This window comes from Mobula birostris, chromosome 11 (genome assembly GCF_030028105.1).
Source record: "Mobula birostris isolate sMobBir1 chromosome 11, sMobBir1.hap1, whole genome shotgun sequence".
Lineage (NCBI taxonomy): Eukaryota > Metazoa > Chordata > Chondrichthyes > Myliobatiformes > Myliobatidae > Mobula > Mobula birostris.
Window position 1 is genome coordinate 114,208,461 of NC_092380.1, and position 17,866 is coordinate 114,226,326.

Below are 17,866 nucleotides of genomic sequence, written 5' to 3' on the forward strand. Positions count from 1 at the left end.
TGTCGGAGTTGTATAATAAAGGTTTTAAACCCTCTCTTCGTTACCCAGCTCGGCTTAGAATCATTTTGAAAAATGGGTCTCAGAAATGGTTCCGTTCGGCTCAAGAGGTGCAGGATTTCTTAATTTCCAAATCAGTTTCAGAAGTTTAATTGTTCAATAATACCCTCTATAAATCTATGTTGCGTCTGTCTGATGGATCCTTTTTTTAGAATCAGCAGTCTAACTGTTCATTACTTTCTTTTATGAATAATTTTTTTTAACTTTTGGTATACTTTCGTGTCTAATTTTTTTTGTATTTATTTCTTTGCTTAGAAAATTAAGGACTTAACATTAGTAAGTTTTCATTGAGTTAATACTTCCCAAATTAATATGTTCTGATTTTTCTTAGTTCTTTTTAATATTTTATACTATACTTTTTCCTGTGTTTTTTTTTAATAAAGATGAGGTTTTCACGGTGGACCGACTCAAACCGGCCCATGTGGATCTGGCGCAGCCGGTCGAGGTTCAGGCACCGCGGCGCAGAGGCAGACCGCCCAAACAGAGACTGGTCCAGACTGTGGACATTGGGGGGTGTATCGCCAGTTCTGGGGGGGGGGGGGGGGTTATGTGGCGACCCACTTTCTACGCAGGCGAACCGGCTCACAAAATGGCGCACGTGTCGGCAGAGAGACCAGCCGCAAAATGGCGCTGGGCCGCCTTCTTCACCAGCAAGGGGAGAAAGACCGCGCATGGGAAGAGACTTTTGTAATGTTCCTCTGACGTCATTTCCGCCCGGAGAGGCGGGAACGGAACTGCGTAAAAGCCAGTGCCGCGAAGTTTGAATCAACTAGTCTCGAGTGCAACTTACAGACTGCGTGTCGTTATTTCTAGCTCTGTATGTAGCACATCCCTACAAAAGTCAGTTTTATGTTCATGGAGATAAAACAGGTAAACTATTGGCTAACCAATTAGAGACCTTTATAGTTAAAAGCCAAATTAAAGAAATTTGTAAAGCTAATGGTGATAAAACATCTGATCATTTAGAAATAAACGATACTTCCAAAGAATTCTATTCTAAACTGTATAGTTCTGATCCTCCTAAAGATAATATTGTAATGAATAATTTCTTAGATCGATTAAAACATTCCTACACTTTCTGATAATATTCGAAAATTGTTGGATTAACCTATTTCGTATGAGGAAATTGCCAAGGTTGTTTACTCTTTGCACTCGGGGAAGGCTCCGGGTCCTAATGGATTTTCTGGAGAGTTTTATAAGTCTTTTTCCTCTTTACTTATACCTAACTTATATTCAGTCCTTTTGGACTCTTTTAAATTAATTAGGTTGCCACAATCTTTTTATGAAGCCTCTATTTCGCTTATTCTTAAAAAGAATAAGGATCCTACTGAATGTTCTTCTTATAGACCAATTTCCTTACTTAATGTTGGTACTAAAATTTTATCTAAACTTTTGGCTCATGGGATTAAAAATATTTTGCCATCTATTATTTCTGATGATCAGACTGGATTTATCGAAGATCGATACTCGCACTTTAATATTCGTCGTTTATTGAATGTTATTTACGCTCCTTCGAAAGAGATATCGGAATGTGTGATATCCTTAGATGCTGAGAAAGCCTTTGATCGGGTTAAATGGAATTATTTATTTAAAACTTCAGAAAATTTTAACTTTGGGCCCAATTTTATTCAATGGATTAAATTACTTTATCTATCTCCCTCCGCTCAGGTTCTTACTAACTCTCAGAATTCTAAACCATTTAAACTTCAAAGTGGAACCAGAAAAGGTTGTCCTTTGAGTCCTTTGCTTTTTGATTTGGTCTTGGAACCTTTAGCTTAGGGGTCGCAAACCTGTCGATCGCGATCAACTGGTCGATCTTTGACACTTTCCCAGTAGATCCTGAAAAAAATCAAAAATAAATACACAAATACTGTTGTAATGTGAGCATTATAAAAATAAGTAATACTAATTAGGATAATGGTAATATAGCAATACTTTTGCTACTGAAAGCTGTTTGTAAAGAGAGATTGTTTCCGGGTTGCAGGGTTTTAGTTCCGTTCTTTCTGCCCAGAGCGCATGTGTGTAGCACCCCCACCATGAACTGCGTTTTCAGCGTAGCCTGTGCTGCATCAGAGTGACCAATTAAATTAGATACGCAGTGGTCCCAACCACTGGGCCGCGGACCGATACATTGCCGCGAAGAATGCAGCAGTACAGCAGTGGCCAGAACGCACCCAGCACACCTTTAAGAAAAAAGCTGAAATAAACAAGCTAATTAATTAGGTGCCGCCCGGCATGTAAATGTCGACCCAGATCAAAGGCGATTGCCGATTGCGTCTGTTTATTTCGGCTTTTCTTCTTTAAAATGTGCTGGGTGCATTAAGGCCACCACTGTACCGCTGCATTCTTCACCACCCGGAGGTTGGGGACCACTGGCTAAGAGTACAGCCTGTCGCAAACATCAATATACGGCACTCGCTTGTGGTATCCTGATAGCACGGTGGAGGCTCCACGAAAGAAGGCAAAAACGTACAAATTCCATCCAGGATGGGAAGGGGAATTTCTGTTTACCTTGGTGAAAGACAAGTGTGTATGTATGTTGTGCCACCAAACAAAAGCACTGACTGAAAGAGGGAATCTGGAGAGGCACCACAACACCAACCACCAGAAATTTGAAGACACCTACCCCCCCAAAGAGTGCAATTCGTGCCAGGAAAGTTGAGGAGCTGAAATCAGGGTTGAAGGCTCAGCAATCGTTTTTCACAAAACATGCTGCTCAAAATAAGGCTGCTATTGAAGCATCATTTCGTGTAAGTCACCTTTTGGCTAAACACAAGAAGCCTTTTACAGATGGCGATTTATTCAGGGAAGCAATGGTCATTACCGCAGAGACTGTTCTTAATGACTTTAAAAACAAAAACAACATCACAACTGCAATACATAATATACCGCTTGGCCCTGCAACAGTGACAAGGAGGGTAGAGTCACTGTCAGAGGACGTGGATATTTTTCACTACAGTTCGATGAATCCCTGGATGTAATGCAAACAGCTCAGCTTGTTGTATTTGTCAGAATGGCTTTCCAGGATTTTACAACAAAGGAGGACTTCCTCACTCTTTTGCAATTAAAGGAGAGAACGAGAGGTGAGGATATTTACAATGAGTTTTAAAAATATGTCCGTGAAAATGACATCCCATTCATAAACTGGTGACAATTACTACTGATGGGGCCCCAGCAATGCGCAGTGTGCGTGTTGGTTTTATAGCACTAAAAGTCAGTGCCTACTTCGGGTCAACTTATCTATGTAAAATTGCATTTTCACAGATGAAAATTATTAAATCTAAGTACAGGAGCTGTCTTACTGACAGACACCTCACGAACTGTCTCAGACTAGCTGTCTGTAGTTATGAGCCAAATTTCGGGGAACTAGCAGAAAGTATTCAGCCCCAGTCATCACATTGAGTGCAACAGTCAATTTTTATTCATTTATTTTTCGTGTTGAAATAAAATTAAATAATGAAACTTAGAATTAAAGGTGTGAAGTATTGTAATATTCTTAAAGAGAAATATGCTAGTTAGTGTTTTCTTGTTTGAATTAATTTGAAAGTTTGACAAAGGTATTTTGTGTAATTCAAATACAATTAGCCCAAATAAAAGGCCTCAAATTGGCAGTACAATCTGAGCTGTTTTTTCTCTAAATGATTTAGTAGGTAGATCTTGCCTTTCACTAATGTCGAAGTAGGGGATCTTGGGCTTAAAAAGGTTGGTGACCACTATTTTAGCCATTGCTTTCCGGGAATCTAATGACATCACTGGTATTTTAAGGAGGGATATCACTCACAAAGCGTCGCTTTATGCTGATGACCTTTTGCTCTACATTTCTAATGTGGACTCTTCCTTACCTTCCGTACTTTCTTTACTCTGCTGCTTTAGTCAGTTTTCAGCATATAAACAACTTTCATAAGAATGAACTTTTTCCTTTGAACAATTTAGTATTAGTTAATACTAACCTTCCTTTTAAAATTGTAAGAAATCAATTTACTTATTTGGGCATAATAATTACTAGGAATTACAAATTCCTTTTTAAAGAAAATTTTTCTACACTTCTGGATTATGTTAAGAAGGCACTATCAAATTGGTCACCCCTCTCTTTATCATTGATTGGCCGAATTAATTCTATTAAAATGAATATTTTGCCTAAACTTTTATATTTATTTCAGGCCATACCTGTTTTTATTCCTAAATCCTTTTTTGATTTTCTGGATCCTATTATATCTTCTTGTATATGGAAAAATAAAATTTCTCGATTGAATAAAGTCCATCTTCAAAAAGCTAAAAAGAATGGAGGTTTAGCCTTACCCAGTTTTAGGTTTTATTACTGGGCAGTCAATATATGAAATCTTAGGTTTTGGTTATATTAATCGAGAGGTCTGTCTGGTTTGGGTTTCTTTAGAAACTAATTCTGTTAATAAATTTTCTATCATTTCTCTTCTTGGATCCTCAATTCCTTTATCTTTAAGTAATTTAACTGATAATTTTGTAGTTAAACACACTTTGAGGATTTGAGTACAATTTAGAAAATATTTTGGTTTATTGAGCTTTTTCACTTTCAAGTCCCATTTTTTGTAACTATTTTTTAAACCTTCTATGACTGATGTAGTTTTTAAAGAGTGGAATAGATTGGGTATTAAATGTTTTCAGGATTTGTTTGTTGGAGATAGTCTCTCTCCATTTGAACAATTGCCTGCTAAGTATAGCCTACCCAAAACTCACTTTTTTCGATATTTACAAATTGGAGACTTTTGCGTTCTCAAGTACATACATTTCCTAGAAGTCCAGATAAGAATTTACTTGATACAATTTTTAATTTGAAACCCTTCCATAATGGATCTATATCTAATATTTATGGCATGATGTTGGGAATGAGAAATATTCCTTTAGAATTAAAAATCTCTGGGAACAAGATTTACAGATTCCAATTTCTGAGGACACTTGGAATGAAATTTTTAAATTGGTTAACACCTCATCATCACGTGCCCGTCATTCCCTTCTACAATTTAAAGTGGTTTATAGGGCCCATATGACTAAAGATAAGCTGTCTCGTTTTTATTCGGATATATCTCCCTATTGTGATAGATGTTACAATGGAGAAACTTCACTAGTTAAACGTTTTGCACTTGTTCGAGTCTCGAAAAATATTAGAAGGAAGTATTCCAAACTTTTTCGGTGCTTTTTAAAGTAAATTTTAAACCTAATCCTTTGACTGCCTTATTTGGTATTGTTGGAGGAAATGATTTTATTTTGGAGACACATGATCTGCATATTTTGGCCTTTATGTCTCATATAGTCAGGAGGGCATTGTTGCTTAAGTGGAAGGATGTCACTCCGCCTACTCGTACTCATTGGTTACATGATGTTATGTCATGCTTAAACTTAGAGAAGATTCACTGTTCAATTTCTGAACCTAGACAAGATTTTTTAACATTGTGGGGACCTTTTTTGAATTATTTTCAAAATCTTTGATTTTCTATTAAGCATAGATGTTGGCTAATAATATGTTTTATCATATGATAAGGATTTTTTCCTTTTCTTTTTTTTTTAACCAAACAGCTGTTTTTTTTTCTGGTAGTGGGTTTAGATTTTTTTTGTATTCTAAAATTATGTCTTTTCAATATTATGTTTAAATTTAATTAATATGGATATGGGGTATTGAGACTATATTTGTGATTTCAATATATTGTAATCGATATATATTATATATCCTACTGTACTCTGTATTCTTTTATGTAAGAAATCAATAAAAATATTGAGAAAGAGAGAAAGAAAGAAAGAATCTACTGTTACAGATCACTCCCTCTGGGCGGAACAGGGAACTGTGTTCACAGTCTTGTATTATGGATCTCCCCCTCAGGGAGAACAGGGAATTAATTGTGTTCAGAATCTGCTGTTACGGATCACTCCCTCGGGGAGAGCAGGGAGGATTGTTCAGCGACGGTCGGACTTCAGTGAGGATTGATTCACCTGACGGACGTCTTCTCTGTGTTTCAGCTGAGAAATGCTCTGAAAAGTGACCTGTGCCTGGATCAGGGGCCAGCCTCCGACAACATCCCTATCATGTACAGCTGTCATGGAATGTCTTCACAGGTACATGGAGGGGGGTGGGCGGCAATCGGTGTCTCGGGATGTGTTCTGACTGTAGTGAGACCTCATAGATGTGACCATTCCTGGGCATAGGAAATAGAACTGAGCATTACGGCAGAGTGCTGTGCCCACAGTGCCCACAATGTTGTGCCATCTCTTAAGCTGTTCCAATATCAACTGAACCCTTCCTTCCCACACATCCCTCCATTTTTTCTATCATTCATGTGCCTATCCAAGAGTTTCTTAGATATCCTTAATGCATCTGCCTGTACCACCACCCCATACAGCATGTTCCACACACCCACCCACAAAATAGCTACCTCTGACACCCCGTCCCTATACTTTCCTCCAATCGTCTTCATATTATGCCCCCTTGTATTAGCTGGTTCTGCCCCGTGAAAGAAGTCACTCGACCTATGCCTCTTATCATCTCGTACACCTCTATCAGGTCACCTCTCATCCTCCTTCACTCCAAAGTGAAAAGCCCTCACTCACTCAACCTGTCCTCATAAGACATGCCCTCTAGTGCAGGCAGCATCCCGGAGGTTGATAGGTTGTTCATTGGGCCAGGGTGTCAAAGGTTATAGAGAGAAGGCAGGAGAAGGGAGCTGACAGGGTTAGTAAATCAGCCATGATGGAATGGCAGAGCAGACTCGATGGGCTGAATGACTGAATTCTGCTCCTGTGTCTTATGGTCTTTTGGCATCCCGGTAAATCTCCTCTGCACCCTTTCTAAAGCTTGCACAATCCTCCCTATAATGAGGCGACCAGAACTGATTGATGAAGAACATTGTGTGAGGGTACAGTGGAACCTGAATCATGCCCTCTTCTCATCAGGGAGGAGGTACAGGAGCCTGAAGACACACACTCAACATTTTACAAATAGCTTCTTCCCCTCCGCCATCAGATTTAACCCATGAACATGACCTCACTATCTCTCCCCTCTCTCTTTGTACGACTTATTTAATTCAATATATATATAAAATCTATTGTAATTTATTGTTTTTGTTACTATATATTGCAGAGTACTGCTGCCAAACAACACATTTCACGATCTGTGCTGGCAACATGAAAGCTGGCTCTGATTCTGATCCTGAGACGGAAGGCAGCACAGAGCAGAGGCAGGCTAATTTTAATACAGACGTGGAGTCATACCGCACTGCAGCACAGAAACAAGCCATTCGGCCCATCTATGCCAGGCTGTGGTTTTGCCATTGCCCTGTATCTGGACCAAAGCCCTCCATACCTCTCCCATCCATGTACCTGTCCAATTTCTCTTCAACATTGCAACCAAGCCCAACTCACCACGTGCTGGCGGCTCGTCCACACTCTCATCATCCTGCCAGTGAAAAAGTTTCCCCTCATGTTTCCCTTGAACATTTTACCTTTCACTTAACCCAGGACCTCTAGTTGTAGTCTCACCTAACCTCAGTGGAACAAGCCTGTTTGCATTTACCTTTTCTATACCCCTCTTAATTTTTTATCCCTCTATCAAATCTCCCCTCATTTTCCTGTGCTCTAGGAAATAAAGTCCTAACCTATTCGCCCTTCCCCGTCACTCAGGCCCTCAAGTCCTGGCAACATCCTTGTCAATTTTCTCTACACCCTTTCCAGTTGTTTAAAAGGAGAGAATTAGAACTAGAACTAGAATTTTATTTCTTACATCCACCTCACAACATGAGGGAGTAAAATCTTTCTATTGCGTCTCTGTCACAACGTACAAGCAATAAGGATGGGAATTGTGTGAGGATATTGCCAGACACTAAGGTTGTATACATAATTGTTTTGTATACATGTATGGTACAGTCATATTCAATGTACAGTCAGATAGTCAATCAGATCAATGTGATGGCCTGGGAAGGAAGCCGTCCTGTAGCCCGTAGGTCTTGGCCTAAATGCTGTCGGACCGTTTGCCAGACGGAAGCAGCTGAAGCAGCTTGAGGTTGGGGAGGCTGGAGTCCCTGATGATCCTTCAGGCCCTTTTTATGCACCTGCTGCTGTAAGTGTCCTGAGGAGTGGGAAGTTCACATCTACAGATGCGCTGGGCTGTCCACACCACTCTCTGCAGAGTCCTGCGATTGAGGGAAGTATAGTTCCCATACCAGGCAGTGATGCAGCCAGTCAGGATGCTCCCAGTCGTGCCCCTGTAGAAAGTCCTGAGGACTTGGGGCTTCATGCTGAACTTATTCAGCTGTCTGAGGTGAAAGAGGTATGTACAGTCCAGCTGAGATCTTCGGTGATGTGTATACCGAGGAACTTGACACTACTCACCCTCTCAGCTATAGTCCTATTGATGTCAACAGGGGCGAGCCTGTCTCCATTCCTCCTGTAATCCATGATCAACTGCTTCGTGTTTTTGACATTGAGGGTAGGTTGTTTTCTTGGCGCCACTGTGTCAGAGTGTTGACTTAACCAATTTCCTCCGGGATCAATAAAGTATGACTATGACTCCTCTGTAGGCTGTCTCATCGTTATTGGAAATAAGGCCTATCAATGTCATGTTATCTGCAAATTTGATCAGCAGATCGGAGCTGTGCGTGGCAACACAGTCGTGGGTGTATAGGGAGTAGAGAAGGCTCAGGACACAGCCCTGGGGGGGCTCCTGTGTTTGGGTCAGAAGAGCCAAGTGAGGGCGCCCATCCTTACCACCTACCGGCGGTAAGCGGGGATAAACAGTTTTAACTGTGTGTCGGTTCCTTTAATCTGGGATGATTGGAGTTGTTGTGCAGGACCCTGTTAGCCGGTGCTTATAAAGCAGGGCATTGGCATCTGCGTGGAAACGAACCCATCATTGAGCACATTTACACAGAGCGCTGTCACGGGAGAACAGCGTCCATCATCATGGTCCCCACCATCCAGGTCACACTCTCTTCTCGCTGCTGCTATCAAGAACCTCAGGACCCACACCACCAGGCTCAGGAACAGTTATTACCCCTCAACCATCAGGACCCACACCACCAGGTTCAGGAACAGTTATCACCCCTCAACCATCAGGTCTCACACCACCAGGTTCAGGAACAGTTATCACCCCTCAACCATCAGGACCCACGCCACCAGGCTCAAGAACAGTTATTACCCCTCAACCATCATGTCCCATACCACCAGGTTCAGGAACAGTTATTACACCTCAACCATCACGTCCCACACCACCAGGTTCAGGAACAGTTATTACCCCTCAACCATCACATCCTACACCACCAGGTTCAGGAACAGTTATTACCCCTCAACCATCACGTCCCACACCACCAGGTTCAGGAACAGTTATTACCCCTCAACCATCAGGCCCACACCACCAGGTTCAGGAACAGTTATTACCCCTCAACCATCACGTCCCACACCACCAGGTTCAGGAACAGTTATTACCCCTCAACCATCAGGCTCCTGAACCAGTGTGGATAACTTCACTCACCTCAACACTGAACTGATTCCACAACCTACGGACTCACTCTACAACTCATTTTGTCTTCTCTTGCACGTTGATTGTTTGTCTGACTTTGCCTGTTTCATTTATTCGATTGTATTGATTTTAGAGTAGGTTAGAGGGTCAGCTTTCCATTGTGGGCTAAAGAGCCTGTACTGTGCTGTAATGTCCTACAGCGAACGCCCGCAAGAAACTATATCTCAGGGTCAAACATGGTGACACGCTGTACATGTACTTTAAACTTTGACCCACCCCACCTTCCTCTGACAGGCCATTTACTACAGAAGCAACCAGCAGATCCTGGTGGGGGTGCTGAGCCCCACCCTCGACGCTGCAGACAACCGGTGCCTTGTGGAGATGAATGGCAGGCCCAGGCTGATGGAGTGCAGTCACGCCGAAAGCAAACAGATGAGGTCACACTGGAGTTTCACTCAGGTGAGTGGCTTTGAGGCTCCAGAAAACAGCCATGGACCCTCACATTACCATTTTCTGCCCTCTCAGCCAGGAGGCCTTTCCACCCCTCTTGCCTGGACTGGCTCTCTGACAGATTTAATTAGCTCTATCCCTCTGCACGCTCCTGTCAATATATTTATTTTATTTTATTTAGAGCCACAGCACGGGATGGGCCCTTCCAGCCCAAGCACCACCCAGCAACCCATCAACTTTAGGTCAATTTACAATGACCTGCTAACTGGTAGGTGATTATGCAGTACAAGAACTGCAAGAGAACACTTATGAAAGAAATAGGAGGACGAAAAGAAGGCATGAAGTTGTTCTAGGTGTGAAGAGCAAAAGGATTGCACGGGACAAAATTGGTCCTCTGGAGGACCAGAATGGTAATCTGTGTGTGGGGACAAGACAGATGGGTGAGATCGTAATTGAATTCTTTGCATCTGTATTTACTCAGGAGATGGACACAGAGTCTATAGAAAGTGAGGCAAAGTGGCATCAACTTCATGGACCCTATACAGATTACAGAGGAGGAGGTGTTTGTTGTCCTGAGGCAAATCAGGTTTGATAAATCCCCAAGACCTGACAAGGTGTTTCCCCGGACCCTGTGGGAGGCAAGCGCAGAAATTGCAGGGACCCTAGCAGCAGTACTTAAAACATCCTTAGTTACAGGAGAGGTACCAGAGAGGTTTGAAGGACAGCCAATGATATTCCGCTGTTTAAAAAAGTCTCTAAACATAAGCAAAGAAATTATAGGCCAGTAAGTCTGATATCAGTTGTGGGAAAGTCATTGGAAGGTATTCTAAGGGACTGGATACTTAACTATTTGGATAGACAGGGACTGATTAAGGATAGTCGGCATGGCTTTGTGCATGGTAGGTCATGTCTAATTGAATTGAATTGACATTATTAGTTACATCCTTCATATACATGAGGAGTAAAAATCTTTACATCACCGTTGTGCTTTTTTCACCACACAGCTGGCACATATAGAATATGTGAGATCCTCGGTGATGAGTAATCTTGAAGAGTTTTTTGAGGAAGTTACCAGGAAAGTGGATGAAGGCAAGGCAGTGGATATTGTCCACATGGACTTTAGTAAGGCATTTGACAGGGTTCCACATGGGAGGTTGGTCAAGAAGCTTCAGTCACTCGGTGTTCAGCATGAGACAATAAATTGGATTAGAAATTGGATTCATGGGAGAAGTCAGAGAGCGGTAGCAGATGGTTGCCTTCGACTGCAGGCCTGTGACTAGTGGTGTGCCACAGGGATCAGTGCTGGGTCCATTGTTGTTTGCCATCTATATCAATGATCTGGATGATAATGTGGTTAACTGGATCAGCAAATTTGTGGATGACACCAAGATTAGGAGTGTAGTGGACAGTGAGGAAGACTATCGTGGCTTGCGGTGGGATCTTGACCTGCTGGAAAAATGGGCTAAAAAATGGCAGACAACTGTGAGGTGTTGCACTTCGGAAGGACCAACCAGGGTAGATCTTACACAGTGAACGGTAGGGCGCTGAGCAGTGTGGTGGAACAAAGGGGTCTGGGAATGAGCTCCATAATTCATTGAAAGTAGCATCACAACAGGGAATTAACACAAGTAAAGGAAAGGATTTGGGAAAGGAAAAAAATATGATAAAATGAAGTAAATAAGTCCATAGGGATTGGATAAGTATGTTTGTGGGTAGGAGCAAACATGAACGAGTTAAGATATAAACACCTACGATGGAAGTTACATAGGGCTGCATACAGTATTTTGGACCAGAAAGAAATGGACCAGGAGAGATACATGGAGGTTATTATTCAACCACTATTATTACTATTTTTTAACAACCATTATCATTTCTTAGTCTAATAAAATGGAATTACAACTGCACATAATTATCTACTTAAGTGCCTAATTACTTTTTATATGATCTCAATGTGTACTTGTGAATGTATAAATAATTATAGGCTTATACATATATAAAAAATGGAAAAGGTTATACATGTAAAAAAAACTTTGTATAATTACTTGCAAATACCTTATCCAAATAAAAATAAAATAAAAAAAGAAAGTGGCATCGCAGGGAAATGGGGTCATAAAGAAAGCTTTTGGCCTTCATAAATAAAAGTACTGAGTACAGGAGGTGGGATGAGGTCTCAGGGTATCTGGAGTCACATGATAAAATAGGCCGTAGTCAGCATGGCTTCCTCAGGGGAAAATTATGTCTGACATAGCTGTTGGAAGTCTTTGAAGAAATAACAAGTAGGACAGACAAAGGAGAATTGGTTGATGATGTCTACTTGGATTTTCAGAAGGCCTTTGACAAGATGCCACATATGAGGCTGCTTAACAAGTTACGAGCCCATGATGTTACAGGAAAGATTCTAGCGTGGGTAGAACAGTGGCTGATTGGCAGGAGGCAAAGAGTGCAAATAAGGGGAGCCATTTCTGTCTGGCTGCCGGTGACGAGTGGTGTTCCACAGGGGTCTGTGTTGGAACCGATTCTTTTTATGTTATATGTCAATGATTTGGATGAATTGATGGCTTTGTTACAAAGCTTGCAGACGATATGAAGATCGGTGGAGGGGCAGGTAGTTCTGAGGAAGTAGAGAGGCTACAGAAGGACTTAGACAGATTAGGAGAATGGGCAAAGAAATGGCAGATGGAATACAGTGTCGGGAAGTGTGTGGTCATGCACTTTGGTAGAAGAAATGAAAGGGTTGACTATTTTCTAAATAGAGAGAGGTACAAAAATCTGAGACGCAAAGGGACTTGGGAGTCCTTGTGCAGGATTCTCTGAAGGTTAATTTGTAAGTTGAGTCAGTGGTGAGGAAAGAAAATTGATGTCAGCACTCATTTCAAGAGGACTAGAATACAAAAGCAAGGATGTAATGTTGAAATTTTATGAAGCTCTGGTGAGGCCTCACTTGGAGTATTGTGAGCAGGTTTGGGTCCCTTAGCTTAGAAAGGATTTGCCTGATACTGGAGAGCGTTCAAAGGAGGTTCATGAAAATGATTCCAGGATTGAATGGCTTGTCATATGAAGAGCATTTGATGGCTCTGGATGGCATTCACTCGAATTCAGAAGAAAGAGGTATGATTTCATTGAAGCCTATTGAATGGTGAAAGGCCTTGATAGTGGATGTGGAGAGGATGTTTCCTATGGTGGGAGAGCCTAAGACCAGAGGACACAGACTCAGAATAGAGAGGCATCCTTTTAGAATGGAGGTGAGCAAGAATTCCTCTAGCCAGAGAGTGCTGAATCAGTGGAATTCACACACACAGGCAGCTGTGGAGTCCAAGTCTTCATGTCTGTTTAAGGCAGAGGTTGATTGGTCAGGGCATGAAGGGATACGGGGAGAAGGCAGGAGATTGGGGCTGAGAGGGAAATTGGATCAGCCATGATGAAAATGTGGAGCAGACCCTTCGACCTAATTTTGTGTATTGTGTGCAGTTTTGGTCACCTTCTGACAGGAAAGATATAAACAAGGTTGAAAGGGTACAGAGAAAATTCACGAGGATGTTGTCAGGTCTGAAGGACCTGTGTTATCAGGAAAGATTGAATAATTTAGGACTGTATTCTTTAGAGCATAGAAGGTGAGGGGAGATTTAATCGAGGTATACGAAGTTATGAAGGGTATAGAAAGGGTAAATGCAAGCAGTCTTTTTCCATTCAGTTTGGGTAAGATTAGAATTAGAGGTCATGGGTTAAGGGTGAAAGGCGAAATGTTTAATAGGAACATAAGATCATAAGACACAGGAGCAGAATTAGACCATTCAGCCCATCAAGTCATTCTGCCATTCTGTCAGGGCTGATTTACTATCCCTCTCAACCCCATTCTCTTGCCTTCTCCCCATAACCTTTGATGCCTTGACCAATCAGGAAACGATCAACTTCCACCTTAAATATACCCGTGGACTTGGCCTCCACCGCAGTCTGTGGCAGAGCATTCCACAGATTCACTACTCTCTGGTTAAAAATAATTCCTCCTTACCTCTGTTCTAAAAGGTTGCTCCTCAATTCTGAGACTGTGCCCTCTGGTTCTGGATACTCCCACCATAGGAAACATCCTCTCCACATCGACCCTATCTCGTCCTTTCAATATTCAGTAGGTTTCAATGAGATCCTCCTGCATTCTTCTACGTTCCAGTGAGTACAGTCCCAAAGCTGCCGAACACTCCTCATATGTTAACCCCTTCATTCCCGGAAACATCCTTGTGAACCTCCTCTGGACTCTCTCCAATGACAACCCATCCGTTCTGAGATATGGGGCCCAAAGCTGCTGTCAATACTCCAAGTGTGGCCTGACTAGTGTCTTGGCCTTCAAAATCAAACAAGAGGGGGAACCTCTTCCCTCTGGTGGTGCGAATGTGGAACGAGGAACAGATGCAATTGGGGGATATGGGCTCGATTTCAATGTTTAAAGAGACTTGGATCGGTACATGATGGGAGGGCTATGGTCCGACTGCAGGACAATGGGACTAGGTAGATTAATAGTTCAACATGGACTAGATGGGCCAAAGGGCCTGTTTCTGTGCTGTAGTGGCCTGTGACTCTCAGGCTTGGATCCTTCGGACCTCTTTTTCTGTGTCATTTCTGGCCACATACTGACATCCATCTCTCTGCTGTAGCCGGGGTCCTGACACAGGGTCGACAATCCCTCTCCCCCCACAGATGCTGCTCACCGTGCTGAGGTCCTCCAGCGGTTTGTTAGTGGCTATGGTAACATACAGGTCCCAGTTGCTCAGATCTGAATGTGAGATAGCACAGTAGCAAGCTGTTAACATGATGGTATTACATCAGAGTTCAATTCTGGAGTCTCCTGTAAGGAGTTTATGCATTCTCCCCCTGGAATGTATGAGTTTCCCCCGGGTGCTCTGCCTCTCTCCCTCCCACAGTCCAAGGACGTAGTGGTTAGTAGGTTAATAGTTCATTGGAAACTGTCCCGTGGTTAGGCCAGGGATAAATCAGTGGGTTGTGTGGTACAGCTTGAAGACCCAGAAGGGCCTGTTCTACACTGTATCTCAAGATAAATCTTTGTCCATAACGTTGCGATGTTTGCTTTCTCTCTTTAGGGAGGTGCAGTGCAGAACAGAGTGTCAAAGAAATGTTTGGAGATGCAGCAAAGCGGTGACGGTGTCTATGGCTACCAGCTGTTACTTCAGGAGTGTAGGGGCCAGCGATGGACGATCTCCAACGTCCTGAGGAAGACAAAGCTGTCGTGAAACAGGACCACACCCCCTCGATGCAGCTTCCTCAAGCACATACTCTTTTTGTGTCGTAGGGTTTGCAGGAGATGGGCCAGGTCTCTTCAATGGCTGAAGTGACGTGTGTAGACAGCCGTTAAGATGAAAAGGGTGAAATATTTTCCATGTGTAAATAGGTACCTAGGTGGTGGGCGCTGCTTGTTATCGTTGAAACAGAATGGAGCAATGTGACACATTCCCTTGCTTTGAGACGTGAGCGTGTCCTAGCACCAGCTGCATTCCGTGCAGTTCTGTGAGGCTTCATTCCGTCTGTCCAAAAGTAGACATTTTCCATTGATTTTGAAGGTCACTGACATCAAGGTCATTGTAAAGCCAAGCAGTGTTTGTTAATAGTGGATTGGAAAACTTCCTTTTCCTAGAGGGAGGGGCTAGAGGTGAGAGGGGAAAGATTTAAGAGGACTGAGGGGCAACTTTTTCCACACAGTGTGAATGAAATAAGCTGCCAGAGGAAGTGGTGCAGGCAAGTTAAATTAAGTCCAAATGTCTTTTAAATTAACAACATTTACACAGAGAGGAAAGGTTTAGAAGGATATGGGCCTAGCGGGGAGCTACGATGGGCATTTGGACCAGTTCAGAGATAAAGATCAGCTTTATTTGTCACGTGTACATTGAAACACACAGTGAAATGTGTGATTCGTGTTAATAACCAACACTGTCCGAGGGTGTGCTGGCCATAGACTGTGAGTGTCGCCATGTTTCTGGTGGCTAACATAGCACGCCCACAGCTACTAACCCTAATCCGTACGTCTTTGGACTGGGAGGAGACCACAGCACCGGGAGGAAATCTACATGGTCACGGTGCAAACATGTGAACTCCTTACAGGCAGCGGTGGGAAGTGAATTCTGATCTCCCAAACGCTGGCACTGTAAATAGGGTCATGGGGCGATACAGAAGTACAGCACAGAAACAGACCCTTCAGCCCTTCTAGTCTGTGCTGAAACCCATTTAAACTGCCCACTCCCAACGACCTGCACCAGACCCTAGGCCTCCATATCACTTCTGTCCCGGCTGTGAAGTGCTAGGCTAGCCATTGTGCTACAAACAGCCAGCTTCTATGACTCCCGGATGACAGTCCACAGTATTTTCTGTTTCCCTACACTTGCGACTCTGCAACCAATCCCAGTCTCGATCACACCCCTCCCAGACCACCCACCCCCACCGCTGCTCCGACCATTCCCGCCTAACCCCCGGCCTCAACACCCACCCCCACGACATACAAACACATCCCACACCATCTCCACTACCATCCCCTCCCCTCTCCAGACAGCTCTCCCAATCAGCATCCTCTCCACTCTCCTCATCCCTCCTCCACTCCATGTCCATACCACAGATAAACCCAAAGCAGATAGTGGGAACATTGCCAAGACACAGAGGGGTGTCGGGGCCAGAGAGGGTTACAGATTTAACCAATTTCCCCTGGGATCAATAAATTATGACTATGACTATAGATACACGGAGGGGTGTCGGGGCCGGAGAGGGTTACAGATACATAGAGGGGTGTAGGGGCTGGAGGGGTTTATAGAGACATTGAGGGGTATAGGGGCTGGAGGGGTTTATAGAGACAGTGAGGGGTGTAGGGGCCGGAGAGGGTTACAGATACATAGAGGGGTGTCGGGGCCGGAGAGGGTTACAGATACATAGAGGGGTGTAGGGGCCGGAGAGGTTTATAGAGACAGTGAGGGGTGTAGGGGCTTGAGGGGTTTATAGAGACAGTGAGGGGTGTAGGGGCCGGAGAGGTTTATAGAGACAGTGAGGGGTGTCGGGGCCGGAGAGGGTTACAGATACATAGAGGGGTGTAGGGGCCGGAGAGGTTTATAGAGACAGGGAGGGGTGTAGGGGCCGGAGGGGTTTATAGAGACAGTGAGGGGTGTAGGGGCCAGAGAAGGTTACAGATACACAGAGGGGTGTAGGGGCTGGAGGAGGTTATAGAGACAGGGAGGGGTGTAGGGGCCGGAGGGGGTTATAGAGACAGTGAGGGGTGTAGGGGCCGGAGAGGTTTATAGAGACAGTGAGGGGTGTCGGGGCCGGAGAGGGTTACAGATACACAGAGGGGTGTAGGGGCCGGAGGGGGTTATAGAGACAGGGAGGGGTGTAGGGGCCGGAGGGGGTTACAGATTTAAGGGTTACAAATTTAACCAATTTCCCCCGGGATCAATAAATTATGACTATGACTATAGATACACGGAGGGGTGTCGGGGCCGGAGAGGGTTACAGATACATAGAGGGGTGTATGGGCTGGAGAGGTTTATAGAGACAGTGAGGGGTGTAGGGGCCGGAGAGGTTTATAGAGACAGTGAGGGGTGTCGGGGCCGGAGAGGGTTACAGATACATAGAGGGGTGTAGGGGCCGGAGGGGTTTATAGAGACAGTGAGGGGTGTAGGGGCTGGAGGGGGTTACAGAGACAGGGAGGGGTGTAGGGGCCGGAGGGGGTTATAGAGACAGGGAGGGGTGTAGGGGCCGGAGGGGGTTATAGAGACAGGGAGGGGTGTAGGGGCCGGAGGGGGTTATAGAGACAGTGAGGGGTGTAGGGGCCGGAGGGGGTTATAGGGACAGGGAGGGGTGTATGAGCTGGAGGGTTTTATAGAGACAGGGAGGGGT

At 43.9% G+C, this 17,866-nt stretch overlaps 1 protein-coding gene across 1 annotated transcript; it reads left to right on the plus strand.

The window, feature by feature from the left end:
• The first annotated feature begins 6,021 nt into the window (after nucleotides 1-6,021).
• Nucleotides 6,022-16,758, plus strand: LOC140205579 (polypeptide N-acetylgalactosaminyltransferase 18-like). Its single transcript, XM_072273214.1, has 3 exons — nucleotides 6,022-6,141; nucleotides 9,830-9,994; nucleotides 15,076-16,758. Exons 1-3 carry the CDS (start codon nucleotides 6,112-6,114, stop codon nucleotides 15,223-15,225), a joined length of 345 nt encoding a protein of 114 aa, XP_072129315.1. The 5' UTR covers nucleotides 6,022-6,111; the 3' UTR covers nucleotides 15,226-16,758.
• Nucleotides 16,759-17,866: the final 1,108 nt, after the last annotated feature.

Coding starts and splice junctions, on each gene's coding strand:
- LOC140205579 (XM_072273214.1), top strand. CDS start 6,112: ATGTACAGCTGTCATGGAATGTCTTCACAG. Junction 6,142..9,829: donor GTCATGGAATGTCTTCACAG/GTACATGGAGGG, acceptor TTCCTCTGACAG/GCCATTTACTACAGAAGCAA. Junction 9,995..15,075: donor CACACTGGAGTTTCACTCAG/GTGAGTGGCTTT, acceptor TTCTCTCTTTAG/GGAGGTGCAGTGCAGAACAG.